The 15,142-nt window shown below is 40.9% G+C and overlaps 2 protein-coding genes across 2 annotated transcripts in view; one reads left to right on the plus strand and one right to left on the minus strand.

Moving 5' to 3' along the window:
- The first annotated feature begins 3 nt into the window (after nt 1–3).
- Nucleotides 4–8,022, plus strand: LOC134457276 (uncharacterized). Its single transcript, XM_063209207.1, has 13 exons — nt 4–80; nt 1,670–1,776; nt 3,839–3,909; nt 4,264–4,317; nt 4,822–4,902; nt 5,208–5,318; nt 5,699–5,779; nt 5,956–6,033; nt 6,219–6,311; nt 6,714–6,752; nt 7,081–7,152; nt 7,286–7,318; nt 7,588–8,022. The coding sequence occupies exons 3-13, from the start codon at nt 3,864–3,866 to the stop codon at nt 7,647–7,649; spliced, it is 750 nt and encodes a 249-aa protein (XP_063065277.1). The 5' UTR covers nt 4–80; nt 1,670–1,776; nt 3,839–3,863; the 3' UTR covers nt 7,650–8,022.
- Nucleotides 8,023–9,901: 1,879 nt separating this feature from the next.
- Nucleotides 9,902–15,142, minus strand: part of LOC134457277 (plasma membrane calcium-transporting ATPase 3-like) — a 66,621-nt gene continuing 61,380 nt past the window's right edge. Inside the window, exon 22 of the mRNA XM_063209208.1 lies at nt 9,902–10,016. Within this exon, the coding sequence (XP_063065278.1) occupies nt 9,991–10,016 (26 nt within the window). The 3' untranslated portion in view covers nt 9,902–9,990. The remainder of the gene's footprint in view (nt 10,017–15,142) is intronic.

The following is a 15,142-nucleotide window of genomic DNA, read 5'->3' on the forward strand; positions in this document are numbered from 1 at the left end:
TTTGTCAAGAGTTGGACTATCATGGGAACGAAGTGTTGCTGCCCTCCTCTGGTGTGGAGAACGTCATGCTCATGCGCCAGGTGATGGTTTTTGGAATGCGTAATATCATACCCAGAATGCGTGATGTCATGACCGATATTGCACCGACTTTATTGTTTCAGAAAATGTAGATGTCACATGAGCACAGACATGTCCTCTTGCCTTGATCCATAGATCTGTAAGCATTTTTTGCCTTCATTTGTCATTGAACAATAAGTAGTGCATGATTAAGTAGCCTAGTAGTGCATTAAGTAGTGTATGATCCATACATTAAGTAGTGCATGATCCATACTACTGCATGATCCATACTACTGCCAATTACCATAAACTAGGCCTGGCATTGTCTTGACTCCTAAAGAACAAAGATACGGAATGAAAAATATTCCGTATTTAATTCAGCTATTATTTTTTTCTAAATTGATGTGCCCTCCATCCAGTTCAGTCCAAGAAAAACTAACTGTATGCTTGCTGCCTTTAGTTTTTGTGTAGCCTACAACTATGTGTGGCCTAAAGGTATTTCAGGGCCGCTATCACTGGATTGGAATGATTAGTGGTGTTATAAAATTGATTTACAGTCAGCGGCCATTGCTCCAGTGTCTGAGGCTGCTGTCCCTATTCACACACAAGTCAGCAAGAGAGCACTGGCTGCCTGCTTAGGTGATGAAGCTGCACTTTCTCTTCCAGTAGTCTGTGGCCTACACTATACCTTCCCTAACAGATTTCTAAGATGAGAGAAACCTGTGTTGGTTTTCTCCACTTGAACTTAAATTACAGGCCTTCATGACATTAGTTGAAAAGTCCATCTGCAACACTGTCACATATAGGCTACTATATGAAATAATGTGACCAGTGTCAGGGCCTGATAGTACACTACATATTTTTTCGGCGTAGTGACTTTTGCCATTCCAACATGTCCACAGATGTTCATCATGAGCCAATATCTTATGCATCATTTCAGGCATAATTGTATAAGTTTCTTTGAAATGAGGAATACAATGTTATGTCAATCTATCCTGTATGCTGTGTTTCCCATAGGATTTTTCTTAGTCAAGGTGGTTGGGGTTTAGGCGCTATCAGAGGCAGGTGACTGTCATCTTTGGAAAGTCTATGGTGTAGGTCTACAGTTTTATATGAAACCTGTGACATGAACCCCCTAAAAGTATAGCCTATTTTGGTGATGTAAGAACCTTTACAAATGACATTCACAACACAAATCTTTTTTTTTTTTTTAATATTTGATCTTTTCAGGCAACCTTGTCAAGGTGGTAGTTGTAGCCTTTTTGTGCAGAGGGGCCCGCTGGCAGACCTGTTCAGTCATTGCTGAAAAGACTAAACTACATCATGATATTTCAGAGAGCCTTAAGTAACGACTTAGACATTACAATTTTGGTGACAGTAAAGTTATAATTCATCTGTGCAAAGGGGTTAAGGTGGCCACCTTATCCATGAAGTACTTGGGGAAAACCTGTTCAAGTACGCCTCCCTCTCGCTTTCCAGTACAAAGCAGTATACCTGTGTAGCCTAGTAACCTAGTAGTCTATTACAGGAAACGCACAGTAAAGTTGTTAGGCCAGTTCGGCCTGCACCAATAACAACAGTGTACACACTGGACGGCATATCTTTATGGCAGAGCAGGATGGTGATTGGTCAAAGTGCCCTTTCACTTCTGAGAACTAAAATGAAAAGAAAATGAAACTGACTGTCAAATGAAGCCATAAGGACATAGCAACAAAACAGGTATTGTCCTTACAATCCATTACCTTTACATTGTTAATAGGGTCATTTCACGTGAAATCAGACGCTTTGGGACCCGACCGATCCGGATTTCAATCATACTTGGTGTGCCTTTTTAGTAGCAAGGTAGCACCCCAGAACTGCATTGGTTTGAATCTGACACTAATATTAAGGGAGAAACAGACTAGGAAAGGTTCACATGTGAGGGTAGGACACTATACATTCAGCCTTGAATATATCAGTCAGTGTTAGTCACAAAAAGATGCCTGTGGTGTTGTTTGAAAGCTCTTTTCTGGCTCTACATATTACACAATCAGCTTGGAATACAACAACTCTCAGAATATGAATTATGATAAATTGAAAAATTAAAAATTGAATATCTAAAAAAAACTATATTTTAAAATGGCCAGTTCCTTGTCCAAACGTAGCCGGCAATGTCATTAGCAACACCTCAAATGCTGGTGTTCGGTTCTTTATTCATTTCAGAGAGAATTTGACTCACAAATATGGCATCATACAGACCACTTACTAATAATATGGTAATACCATAGTAGCATCACATGACAAAACAAAAACTAAACAAAAATGGTCAGTTTCCATGGTCCCAGGTTTCAGAAACTAAGGCAGATGTCCATTTATACACACCAAATGATCTGACTCTGAGGAAGGCGCAGGTGCGCCGAAACGTCAGTCATTTTGTGCACCAAAATGAAAAACCTCTAAAAAAGTTGCTGAGTGCTCCAGTCATCTCTGGGTCTAGTCACTGTGAAGTAGCCCAGCTTGTCTTTATACTGCTGTCCTCGACGGTGAGCACCACCAAGGCTGAAGCGCAGACATCCCCTCTTCGATGATATGGAGCTGAGAACCTGTTGAAAAGGTTGGAATCTGCAAGAACTATTCCAGGTACTCAAAAACTACACCGCTTCTGCCCATTGTCAATGGACACAGTGGAAGTTTGGCCATTTTCAGCATTCAGAGAAGGCAGAGTTGAAAGAGTGAGCTCAGTAAAGGAATGTGTTACATTTTCAAGCATCAAAGGGTATGTTGTACCTGTATATGATGGCAACTGGTGGCTAGCATGTGTTGAGGAATGTATGCCGAGCGCTGGAGAGGTGAAACTGAACTTCCTGCATCCTCATGGACCATCTCCATCCTTCACTTTTCCCTTCAGACCAGATAGACTTGTCATGGATCATCAGGATGTGCTTCTGGTAGTGGAACCTGTAACTGCAACGGGACGTAATACATTATCTACAAAAGACACAGCTGCTGCTTCAAATGCACTGGTAGAGTACAAAATGAGAGTGTAGCCATTGATTATCTCTTTAAAGTACGGTAAAGGGAAAATGGCACAGGTACACAGAGAAGGAATGTTCAAACATTCACATATCATCATTTGGTGTGTATAAATGGACATCTGCCTTAGTTTCTGAAACCTGGGACCATGGGCACTGACCATTTTTGTTTTGTTTTTGTTTTGTCATGTGATGCTACTATGGTATTACCATATTATTAGTAAGTGGTCTGTATGATGCCATATTTGTGAGTCAAATTCTCTCTGAAATGAATAAAGAACCGAACACCAGCATTTGAGGTGTTGCTAATGACATTGCCGGCTACGTTTGGGCAAGGAACTGGCCATTTTAAAATATAGTTTTTTTAGATATTCAATTTTTAATTTTTCAATTTATCATAATTCATATTCTGAGAGTTGTTGTATTCCAAGCTGATTGTGTAATATGTAGAGCCAGAAATGAGCTTTCAAATAACACCACAGGCATCTTTTTGTGACTAACACTGACTGATATATTCAAGGCTGAATGTATAGTGTCCTACCCTCACATGTGAACCTTTCCTAGTCTGTTTCTCCTTTAATATTAGTGTCAGATTCAAACCAATGCAGTTCTGGGGTGCTACCTTGCTACTAAAAAGGCACACCAAGTATGATTGAAATCCGGGTCGGTCGGGTCCCAAAGTGTCTGATTTCACGTGAAATGACCCAATAGTTTTTCATGGTGATATTTTGTAATGCTTTTTTGTGATGTTTATTCATTTTATTTTTTAGTGTACTGTGACATTACTGGAGAGCAATGTCTGTAATTAAATTCATCCCCCTTGTTGCCCTTATAGTCATAGGTAAGTGTGATAAGATATTAATTTATCTAAATAATAATACAAATATACTATATGATGTCATATAAATGGGGAGACAGAAATATTTTCCTTTTTCTATTCTGATTCTCTCTTTGAAGAGAAGTGAAATCCATTGCTTTTGAGTCTGATTTAAAATGCCATTGTGGTCATCTGTGGCACTGGCACATGACGTGAAAGTAGACTGAGAAGGAAATGAAAGAAACTAACCTGTGTGACTGATGTGACTCCTGCAGTAACTCAGTAAGGAGAGAAACTAACCTGTGACTGATGTGACTCCTGCAGTAACTCAGTAAGGAGAGAAACTAACCTGTGACTGATGTGATGTGTCCTATACAGTAGCTCTGGGCTCCAGTGACGCCGTGCAGTTTCCAGGGCTTGGGTTGATAACTGGTAGGTGAAATTCAAGTGCTTAAATGAAAAATAGTATGGTGGTTCATTTTGGTCAAAGTGTGTGTGTGTGTGAGAGAGAGAGAGCGAGTGAGGAAGCGCGCGAGAGAGAGAGAGAGAGAGAGAGAGAGAGAGAGAGAGAGAGAGAGAGAGAGAGAGAGAGAGAGAGAGAGAGAGAGAACAAGAGAGAGAGAGAAAGAGAAAGAGAGAAAGAGAGATTGCATCGAGACTGAGGGCTTTTTCACACTTGGTCCCTTTCAGACAGTTAAGGGAACTGAGACCTGTGAGCATTTTTTGTGAATATGTGAACGTTCCAAAGTGTACTCAGACCCCATCGGTCGGAAGCAAACTGTACTACTGAGACCTTTGTTGACGTTGTTGCTGTTTGTTGTTTTAAATCACGGTTCACTTTTTGGCTCACTTAAAGAGGATTAAGTTGGTTCACTTATACCTTTAATGTGATGTATTAGATTCAATTGGGACCGTGTGTGTGTATGTGTTTTTAAGATTGCATTGACAAAAAGTGTGGTGTACGTATCCGTTCCTGCATGAGGGCCAACGAATGGGAGATTAACAGAGGTGCCAAAGGTGAGTGTGCCTCACTTTAAATGTTTAATTACATTATCATGGAGGACTGGACTGAGTTATTTTATGAAAATGGTTACCGTTGCACACTCAGAACTTCATAAGATAGGCCTAATTTTATTTGACCAACGTTGCGACTTGTGCCTTCAGTTCTGTTCTGAATATGACAGACCAATCCAGCCCTGGTCATGGTTGACATTTCTGATATTTCTGATGAACAACTATAGGAAAAAAGGCTAGCAAATGGTGCAGTGTTTTCATGACAACGTTTTAATTGAAACCCATTTCTGTCTGTGAATGTGCCCCAGGTTGCATTGTCGGGCAGTGTAGGAATGCTCTGAAACTGTGCTTGAAAGACTTTCCAAGTGGCTTGATTGACACTGCCAAAACTGTGGCCAAACTTGCTGAGGATTTTGTTGGTTTGTGCACTTTTACTTTGTTTATTGTCCTGTTTGGGATCTACCTATGCCTGCCGTATTATTTGTACAACATTGTCAGACTTAAAGCGATACCACTCACTTTCTGAAAATGAGCTCCATTCCAATTATTTAACTCAAATGGCGGTGTAAAATCAGCTTATTTCCAGAAATGTTGTGGTATCACTTTAAGACAAAGCTGTTTAAAAAAGGCTTTATTTTAAATAATTTAATTTATTCTTGACTTTCATCCTTACATTTGTGTCCTTTTATTGTAATATTTATCCTACTGTATTTAGTCTCTTCATTCCTTGCTGTGATGTATGATGTTATGTTTTCACTCATGACATGTCAGCTGGTATTCCCTTGCCTTGTCAATACAGATGTTGGCCTTGATGTGTTCTCCGACTCCTATCTACAATGTTGGCTGGACATGGATATCTTCAATGGGACTCAGCTCACAGGTAAATAAAGCTGATAAATAAAGATGTTTAACGACTCATAAAAGAGCAAAGTGTGGGTAGACGATCAGCAACAGTGAATAGTTTTGACACTATGCCACCTCTGAAACCAAAGATTCATCCATTGTGCGCACCGTTGATTTTTAACTATCACAAATGTCGGCTATTTTTCACTTCAGACTGTGTGATTGATGACCTCCTAAACAGAATGGAGCCTTATATCAATCTGATTGGCTCCATGGTCTTCAGTGATCCAGGTAAGCCCATGGTTGCCTGTACAGTTCTCCATAAAGTTGAAAATGTACATCATCATTTTATGGTACAAACACACACGTGACACACATTTAGTGACAGAATGCAATTGCTTTCTGTAATACTTAAATATCAAATGTTGTTTAGGAGTCGGACTCATTAATATTTAATACCACTGTGTTTTCTTTAGCCTATATGGCCTGCTGGATGGTTCAGGTGGGAAGGGCATTCACCTCCATGGTGATCAATGCCAATGAAGACACCAAGTACACCACACAAATGGGTGAGAACTGTTAAGAGTTTAGCGAAAACCCACTTGGGAAACTCCCATTGTCATTGTGACCCTTACACAGCGCTGCTCACTGCACAAAACAAAATTGTATTTATGCCTCACCCGTGCCAGGGGGCAGCCCCATGGGAGCAGTGCGGCGGGATTGATGACCTGGCAACTCTTGGGCTACAAATCTGATACCCTCACTAGTTACCCATGACTGCCCTTTTTATTCTTTAAAATGACTTCAACACCACAGCAATTAAGAATTTTAGTAGTGAAAATTGTGTACTTTGTATTTTCACCCCACATAATTTTATGTTGCTCATTATGCCCTCTTTTGTAAGGTTCTTAGGACAAAAGCATGTGATAAATGTAGCCTAATGTAACGTACAATACTGTATATTCAAACAGAACTGAACATGGAAGCTGAAGCAGAGAGGAACCTTTATGGTAAGAAAACATCAAGATACTGTACCTCCCATGTTCCAACATGTCTTCTTATTATAGACCTTAAATTCGTCCAAGTGTAAGAAAGATCCCTCACACTGTCCATTCCACCAGCAAGTTAATTTTAATACAACGTTTCGGATCTGTTCACTTGCTGGTGGAATGGACAGTGTGTGGAATCCTTATTAAACTTCAATGACAACCTCACTAGGTAAATATCCTACGCAACTGTCCAACTAGAGAGGTGTGCAAAAGCACCCTTTTTGAGACTTCAACTTTGTAAAAATGTACATTTTAAAAATTTATCTTCCGATGCGTTTGTTCCTTCAAGACTACATGACGTGTATAGCATCAAAAAATACAAAGGATGAGAGGTGTGTTCACGCTTGGAATCGTGTTCTTGGTAAGCATTAATTTTCATTCAAGTAAATATAAATACAAATTTAAAAACCACACAATAAAATAATTAATATAAGTTATAAATGTTTATAAATGTGATTTTATAAATGTAATTAAATGTGATTTTTACCTTTAAGGAACACCAAAATGGATGAAGCAGAAGAGCAAAGGTATGGTTACTGGAGAGCAATCTTTCAGTATTTTGTGAAGTCAGTCAATTACCATTTTCATCTTCATCTTGCTTTAAAGGAGCACTTCTGCCAATTTCAATATGCTGTTGTATTGCTCACGCTAGCGTTGACTTGTCAGTACACGGTGATGCTGCATTTTTTTTTGGCTCAGCCCTTTCCGAGATATGAGCTATTTTAATGGGGGCAGCTTTTATTTACATCATCCTTCACTCCTCTTCGGTCACATCCCTTCTCTTGTTCTCCACCAGACCTAGGTGTTGCAGTGATCCAAGACATCATAACAGCATCCATAAAATGCAGAAAGTCCTGACTGAAACCAACACACTCTGGAAATATATCGACTACCCGGTCTCTTTCTCTGATTGACACACATGCATGCGCCCCCACACACCAAACTCATTACTCCATTGTATTTAAAGGTGCATCTTGTAAGATTGTGGCTAGATTAAGTATTGCAACTATTCTGCATTGAAACTGTGCTGCCTATTGCCAAATGTGATCTTTTCATGAATATTACTAAATAATAAAGCAATTTTTACTAGTTTGACCAAAGGACAGGTTTTGCAGCATAAAAATGCCTATATCTGGAAATTCAAAATGGTGGACCATGGAGAAGATCCCCCTTTTCATGTACAGTGTAAAATGCCATTTTCCCAATCAAAATGAATACTTAGAATGTAATGGTGGTGGTAAGTATTTGTTAAAACGGTAACATTTGTGAATGGAGAGCGTGAATTCTGGAAATGAACTAGGCCTACTAAAAATATTACACAGTGCACCTTTAAACATATGCCATTTTTTTGCTATCTACTAAGTTTTTACGACGTTTCTTACAAAAGTTCAGTAATACTTCAGTTGTTTCAGACTTTGTTGCCACATGTCCATATGCAACCAAAATATTTACACACCCACACATGCACTCACACACACATTTACACAGCATTGTTGGTTTGGATGATCCATAAATAAGGCTTTGCTATGTCCTTTGATGTATTATGAATATAGTCTTTTTATTTGTGAGCTATAATCAATCGTGATTAAATGTACCTGTGTTTATTTGACTTATTTGTATGTTTTTATTTCATTTTTCCTGTTTAAAGACATACACTACACACTCAAACACAGAAAAATTGTGAGGTGGACTGGAGTAAAGGAAGGTTATGGGAACGAAAGGAACCAAACAGAAAAATAAAACAGACATTAACTACAGCTGAGCAACAAACAAACAAACACACACATACATACAAACATACATCATACATACAAACATACATGGATATATAAAGCTAATTTATAAAGCATCTTAACTGGAATATAGTAATTGTAGTAGCAATTGTAATTTTTAGCAGTAGTAACCACAATAATAATAATAATTGGAACAGTAATATAATAATCAAAGAGCGGAATGATTACTCCCCTGTGTGAGTCCGTGTTCCTTGCCAGTTCAGACACTTCTGCGGTTGTATTCCCACACGTACACTCTCTCTCTCTCTCTTTCTCTCTCTCTCTCCCTCACTCACACACGCACGCAGGCACGCAGACACACAAACACACACACAGGCTCTTTCTCAACGCCCAGTGTTCCAGCCTTGCTAGGACGTGAAACCCCCAGTGATTGGATACTCTTTGGTGAACTCCAAAGGAGTATCCAATCACCAGGCGGTTTCACGTCCTAGCAAGGCTAGAATACTTGACATTGAGAAGTATCCTGTACACTCTGTCGTCCTGTGAAGTCATCATCCATCATCCTCTCTGTCGGGTTGCACTGGGGTAAAGTAGTGGGACTGGAGAGAGTAGTGGAGGAGATACCAATATGACGTCATGAGGAAGCCGAGGAGAGGGGTAGGGGAGAGGGGAAGGGGAGAGGGGAAGGGGAAGATCAGAGCTCAGAGGCCAAACCAGGTGGTACTGTACTGTAACTGGTGCAGAGAGGAGGTGAGGGATTAGAAACACCTGGAACCCAGCAGTGTCAAAGTCACTTGTATTCAGTTATATATCATAATAATAATACTGCCTTCAGTCAGTTTCTCCTTGGTCCACCATCATCTCTTTGAGATCCATTGGCTTGTCCATTTTAAATAATAAATAAATAAATAATAATAATAAGATAATTCGTGGCCTTTTCCGGCCTTAAACTAAAAGTTGTGATTTCTTTTCTCTTTTTTTTCCTGTTCCTTCCCTCTCTCCCTCCTTCGTTCCCTCGCTCCGTCCGGAGTGAGTGGGTGGGTGGATGGATGGATTATAAACATGTCTCAAAGCTGTGCAATGGGCTGGCGGGGGGTAGCATCATGGGGGAAGCGGCGTTGGATTTTCTGGCGGCGTCTCTCGGGGCGAGAAAGACGACCATGTCGCTCTCAGCGGCGTTGTTGTTGCAGTTGAGGGTGACGGGGAGGCTCTGCTGGCGGTAGGGCCGGGTGGGGGGGCGCGAGCGGGGAGGGCGCTGCGGTGGGGGCTGTGGGTTGTGGGCGCCGTGACGCAGGGCCAGGCGCACGTGGTGGTTGTGGTTGTGCCGCTCCGACTCCTCGTCTATGTCCGTCTCGTCGATCAAAGGGATGCTGTTCACCGAGTCGTTGATGATGAACTCCGGGTGCGCCATGAAGTCGTGGATGGACGTCCGCGACTCGGGCTTCTCGATGCCGTCGTAGAGCGAGCTACGGAAGGCTTTCACCACCCGGATCTAAAGAGGAGGACCATGCCAGTGGAGTAGTGGAGTTCGAGTGGAGGGGGTATGAGAATGGGAGAGTGGAGGAGTGGAGAAATGAATGAGTGGGGTAGGATAGAAGTGAGGAAATGGAGGAGTGGGGTAGTGGAGGAATGAAGGGGTGGAGGGGTATGGGAGTGTGTGGGGGGTGAGGGTGGGGATTATAGGACGTGGAGGGAGTGTAGGAGTGGGGGAGTGGAGTGGTGGAGGAGGTGGGGAAGTGGGAGAATGTATGAGTGGAGGGGTATGATGGAGTGGAGGAGTGGGAAGGGGTGAGGGAGGGGTATGGGAGTGGAGGAGTAGGAGAGGAAGGGAGCGGAGGGATGGAGAGGTATGGGAGTGGGGGAATGGAGGAGTGGAGAGGTAGGGGGTGGGGAATTTTGGGAGTGGGGAAGTAGAGATGTAAAGGGTTGAGGGAGGGTATGGGAGCGGAGGAGTCGTAGAGGAGTGCAGGGTAATGAGGGAGTGGAGGAGTGTGGGAGTTAAGGGGTGGAGGGGTATGATGAGTGGATGAGTGTGGGAGTGGAGGGGTATGATGAGTGGATGAGTGGGGGCCGGGTGAAGGAGTGGAGGGGAATGAGGGAGCGGGGGAGTGGGTTGCATGGAGAGGTTGTAAGATGGGTGTGGTGGTCAAAAAAACGAACCAAATGAACAGAGGGACGGACGTGCAAGATGGAGGAATGTTGAAGAGACAGAAAAGCAGACTGAAGTTTAGCTTCTGAAAGTGCAGGCGATGGGTGAGAAACCCATTCTGGTTTTACCTGAGATAGTTGGGAGGGCCTGAGACATCAGCAGGGCAATGCCAGTCCCCTTTCCTCTAATCCAGGGACAATTTTGAAGTAGCCAAAGGACCTCAGGGTCCAATATTTTTTCCTCTGCTCAAGGCCTGGGAGATGCAGGTCCTCGTCAAATATAAACGGCTGTTTAGCTTTCAATTCATTTGCAAGGCACACTCTCCCTCATGCAGCTCTCTAGTACTTCTCAAACCAAGGAGTGCTACTAGATGTAACAAAGTAAAAACATGGAAACAAACCAACGCAACGTTAAAAAACAACATAAAAATCTAAAAAATAAATTGAAAGAAAACAAAAGGTTTAAGTACAACTTTTGTTGTCAGTTCGCATATGGACAATAAAAATGAATGACTTGTGAGCAAATGAAAATCAACAAACAATGAATAAATCATAATAAGAAAAAAAACATACACACACTCACACAAACCTACCACCGCCCCCCACCCACCATACATACACTACACATACACATTCACGCTCACAAACAGATAAAGACACAGACACAAGAAACGATACAGGTGATAAACTGTGATAATGACTTAAAATGCTACTCTATTTTGTGGAATATATATGTATAGAAATGTATCTCTTCGTTTTTTTTTGCCATGAACTGGAATATCAGTGTAGAGATGACGCTCTGAATCAAAGAAGATGATGATGACAGTGACTGGAATCTAGTAGCAAAAGAAATACAAGAGGGAGAAACAGAACCATGCACATTCATAATAAGGCACAAAGCAGAGTGTGTAAAGAAACCATCATGGGGGATGCATTGGCACAAACACACAGTAAAGGCAAGGCACAAATAAAAGCAATGGTGCAAGTATTTAAGGCAAAATGCAGTGCAAATAAAAGCAGAGGTGCCCGTTTTAAGGCAAAATGCAGCAACCTTTCGAGCAAAGCAAGCAGGTAACTGTAATAACACACCTTGTGTTAATCAACAAATCAACAGAAAGCTTTTACGTGTCACCCAATATATAGTATACTGTATATATATACTGTATATATTACAAAAACCCTAAATGTTGGCCTGCAGAGTCATTTTAATGGTGATTTACTGAGCTTACAGTACATTTTTCGGTGTTAATTTAACACTTAAGGAGTAGGACCAACTAGAACAGTGTTAAGTTTGACCTTGTAGGCCTAAGTGTTGAATCATTACTGCAAAATGTACTGTATAAGCAATGAGCAATAAGCACTGTCCTGGGGTGCATTTCTCGAAAGCGTAGTTGCTAACTACGTTAGCTACTTTGTTGTATGCAAGGAAATTTCCCATTGGCAACTACCCATGTTGCTAACTGCTAACAACTACGCTTTTGAGAAATGCACCCCTGATGACAATGACAGCATTTTTCCTGGTCAAGGGTCACCACAGGTTTTGGTTGATTTGTAAACAGGGTCCATGAGGCAAGTCCATGCCCCTGTACACAAACCAATGGTTTTGTTGCCTGTCGTGACGGTGGGAACTAACATCTAATTTGAGTTCAGAGTCTTGGTAGATCTTGTGCATTGAGGAAAATATCACAAAAAAAATGAGGTTGGTTAGGGCTGAAACTGCCACTTCATGTCAAGGAAATGTCGCAGATAGTTTTATTCCCGGTGGCTTTGAGCAGGAAGACTGCAGCAGAGAGAGCCGTGCAGCTAAGTATGATCAAATTTCTTGATAACTAAAGCTCCGTTAAGACTAATGGACAGAAACTATCACAGGCCCCAAAACGTAACACTCTGTAGGTAGAGGATAGGATACATGGAGAGAGATAAGAAGTGCCTTCTGTCTGCAGCAGAGCAGTGGTTCTTCCCATTTGGGGCCAAGTATAGACATGGGGCCCTTTTGAGTGGTTTTTACCAGAGGAATAATTTGGTGATTTTGCTCAATCTGACTTGGTAAACCTGGCTCTGTTTGTGTGGAATGTAATGTAATATTTGTGCAACATTTTTAACGTCCAGTGTGTAATATTTCCTCTTCAAAGGTACATGGTTTCCAAAATGTATGTCGTAAGTACAGTAAATCAGGTCATATTTATTGGAGACCAAATGCAAACTGTAAACCAAATACAGTAGTAGGAATACTTCAAATTGGTGATGGTGGTGGATATAGGAATGTTTCAAATTGATGCTGAAAAAGCTTTCGACAAAGAACATTTTTGATAAAGAGCATTTATAAAGTGTTTCACATATGGCCTGTTTTGCTATTTTTTTAACAGTAGAAATAAATGAGGAATGATACTCTTGATTTGGATATTATGAGGCTGCAAGGCACAATATAATATTAATATGTCAAATTGATGCCAGTGGTAGTAAATATTCATGAAAGGACCTTTCACACAGGACCTTTAATGATTGACAGTGTTTCTTGTTTTAAAAACTAGAAATGCGTGAGAAAACGGTGTCATCACGAGAAGAGTGATAACTCTTGGGCAGGTTGTTTGGAGGCTGCCAGCCCCAAAGCACCCAGCATTCCTGCTCATAGTAGGAAGAGCCACAGAGAGTAATGGAAGGGTGTGACATGGGAGGCTTCTTCCAAATCCATGGTTCTGACAGATGGCGCGGTACATAGCTGGACATCGTCCAAGGGCAACTGCAGCCCAGAACACGTGGTATCATCTTTTTTTGTGTTCATTTTTTTTTTTTTTACTGAGACACTACCCAAACATGGCACATTCACCTGTTTATCTCTTGGTTAAAGTCAACAGACACGCCAAAATGCACAAGAGAAACCAACAAGACAGAGCCATGCATTTGTGTACTCATGAGGAAAAAACCAAGGTGTTGTGTGAGAATTGTGTGCAATGCAGACATACGTACGTATATAAACACATATAAATGGGCTGCTAGGTGGAAAAGCCCTGTTTGTCAGGCGTTGGAAGATATGTGAGAAGGAAACTGGATGGGCCCTCTGGGATGTGTGTGTATAGTAGTATACATATGCACAGACATTGACATGTTGCAGTGAAGCAAAGTTTCTAGATGGTGTGCTCTAACATGCATACGGTGCTGCGATACATTCGTTTGCAAGTTGGCTTGCAACAGTGGCTGTGTGCTCACTGGCCTGCACATGTGCAACAGAACTCTCCAAGCAATGGACAGGAAAGCAAACATCACGACTGCCTGACTAAAGAAAACCTCCAGAGAGGATTTACCAGTAACGATCACGGAGAAACATGTTTTGTTTTGCACCTATGGTAGATTTGAATTTCACAAGTTTTTGAAAATTAGAAAAACAGTAGTAATAATGAATAAATAAATTAGCTTTTATAGGCTTTTGAGTAAACACTGTAAACGTTCGAGTATAAGGCCCATAGCTCATGAATTGTACGAAATGCATCAAATGCTGGACAAGAAAACTGATGCTCTTTTGAATGGTGGCCAAGAGCAAAAATGCAAGTATATGTTTCCTCTCTCACAAAGCTGCTATAGGAGCATCAATGGGAAAAAAAACATCAAATCAAAGAAAGGATACTGGACACCAAAAGAGTGGACCTTTCCACAGTATCAACATAACAAGACAACTTGTAGACCCTATACTTGTACATGGACAAGGACAGGCTTAATTCCATCTTTTTTTTAAGCTGTCAAAATGTATGGAGGTTTTTCTATATTATATCTGGCTATTATCCTTACACTCGTGGGCAGACATCTACTTGACAGCAGATCAATAACTTTCAATAAAGTTACAACAGCAAATGAAAGACTAAATAAAGAAGTCTATAACCTACATTAAATAGCAACAAATGTTTGTAAATGACTTTGGTCCATGCCTCTGTGTACAAGTAAGCTAATCCTCAGGTGTCATTTTAAAGTTTAAAGCAAAAAAAAAACCTAAGCTACATTTTTTACATTTTTGTCCATTGAATGTTTTTCGTAAGCAAATTACATGATAAAGATGACAGGATCTTCCTGGCATTACATGTATTTGACTTTGGATGACAGACAAGCACAGAAAAGATGAAGACAGAGAAAAAGCAGACAGACGGTGAGGATGAGAGAGAGAGAGAGAGAGAGAGAGAGAGAGAGAGAGAGAGAGAGAGAGAGAGAAACAGAAATAAACAGAAAGAGCAACAGAGAGAGGAACAGAGAGAAACAAATATACTGACATATATTTGCCTCGGGTAAAGTGCGACAAGACAATTCACTGAACTGACAACCTTACGGATATATACAAGATGAAGATGAAAAATAAGAGCTAGATCCATTTACTGTAATTCTGATGTCTACTGATGATGGTATTAAAAAAGAATTACAAAATATTTAAATAAAAAAGAAAATGATATCTAGTGAGGAGTATACTATAGAAGTGTGCGTCTCACA

Source organism: Engraulis encrasicolus, chromosome 10 (genome assembly GCF_034702125.1).
Source record: "Engraulis encrasicolus isolate BLACKSEA-1 chromosome 10, IST_EnEncr_1.0, whole genome shotgun sequence".
NCBI classification, from domain to species: domain Eukaryota; kingdom Metazoa; phylum Chordata; class Actinopteri; order Clupeiformes; family Engraulidae; genus Engraulis; species Engraulis encrasicolus.

Coding starts and splice junctions, on each gene's coding strand:
- LOC134457276 (XM_063209207.1), top strand. CDS start 3,864: ATGTCTGTAATTAAATTCATCCCCCTTGTTGCCCTTATAGTCATAG. Junction 4,318..4,821: donor AGGGCTTGGGTTGATAACTG/GTAGGTGAAATT, acceptor TGTGTTTTTAAG/ATTGCATTGACAAAAAGTGT. Junction 4,903..5,207: donor GATTAACAGAGGTGCCAAAG/GTGAGTGTGCCT, acceptor AATGTGCCCCAG/GTTGCATTGTCGGGCAGTGT.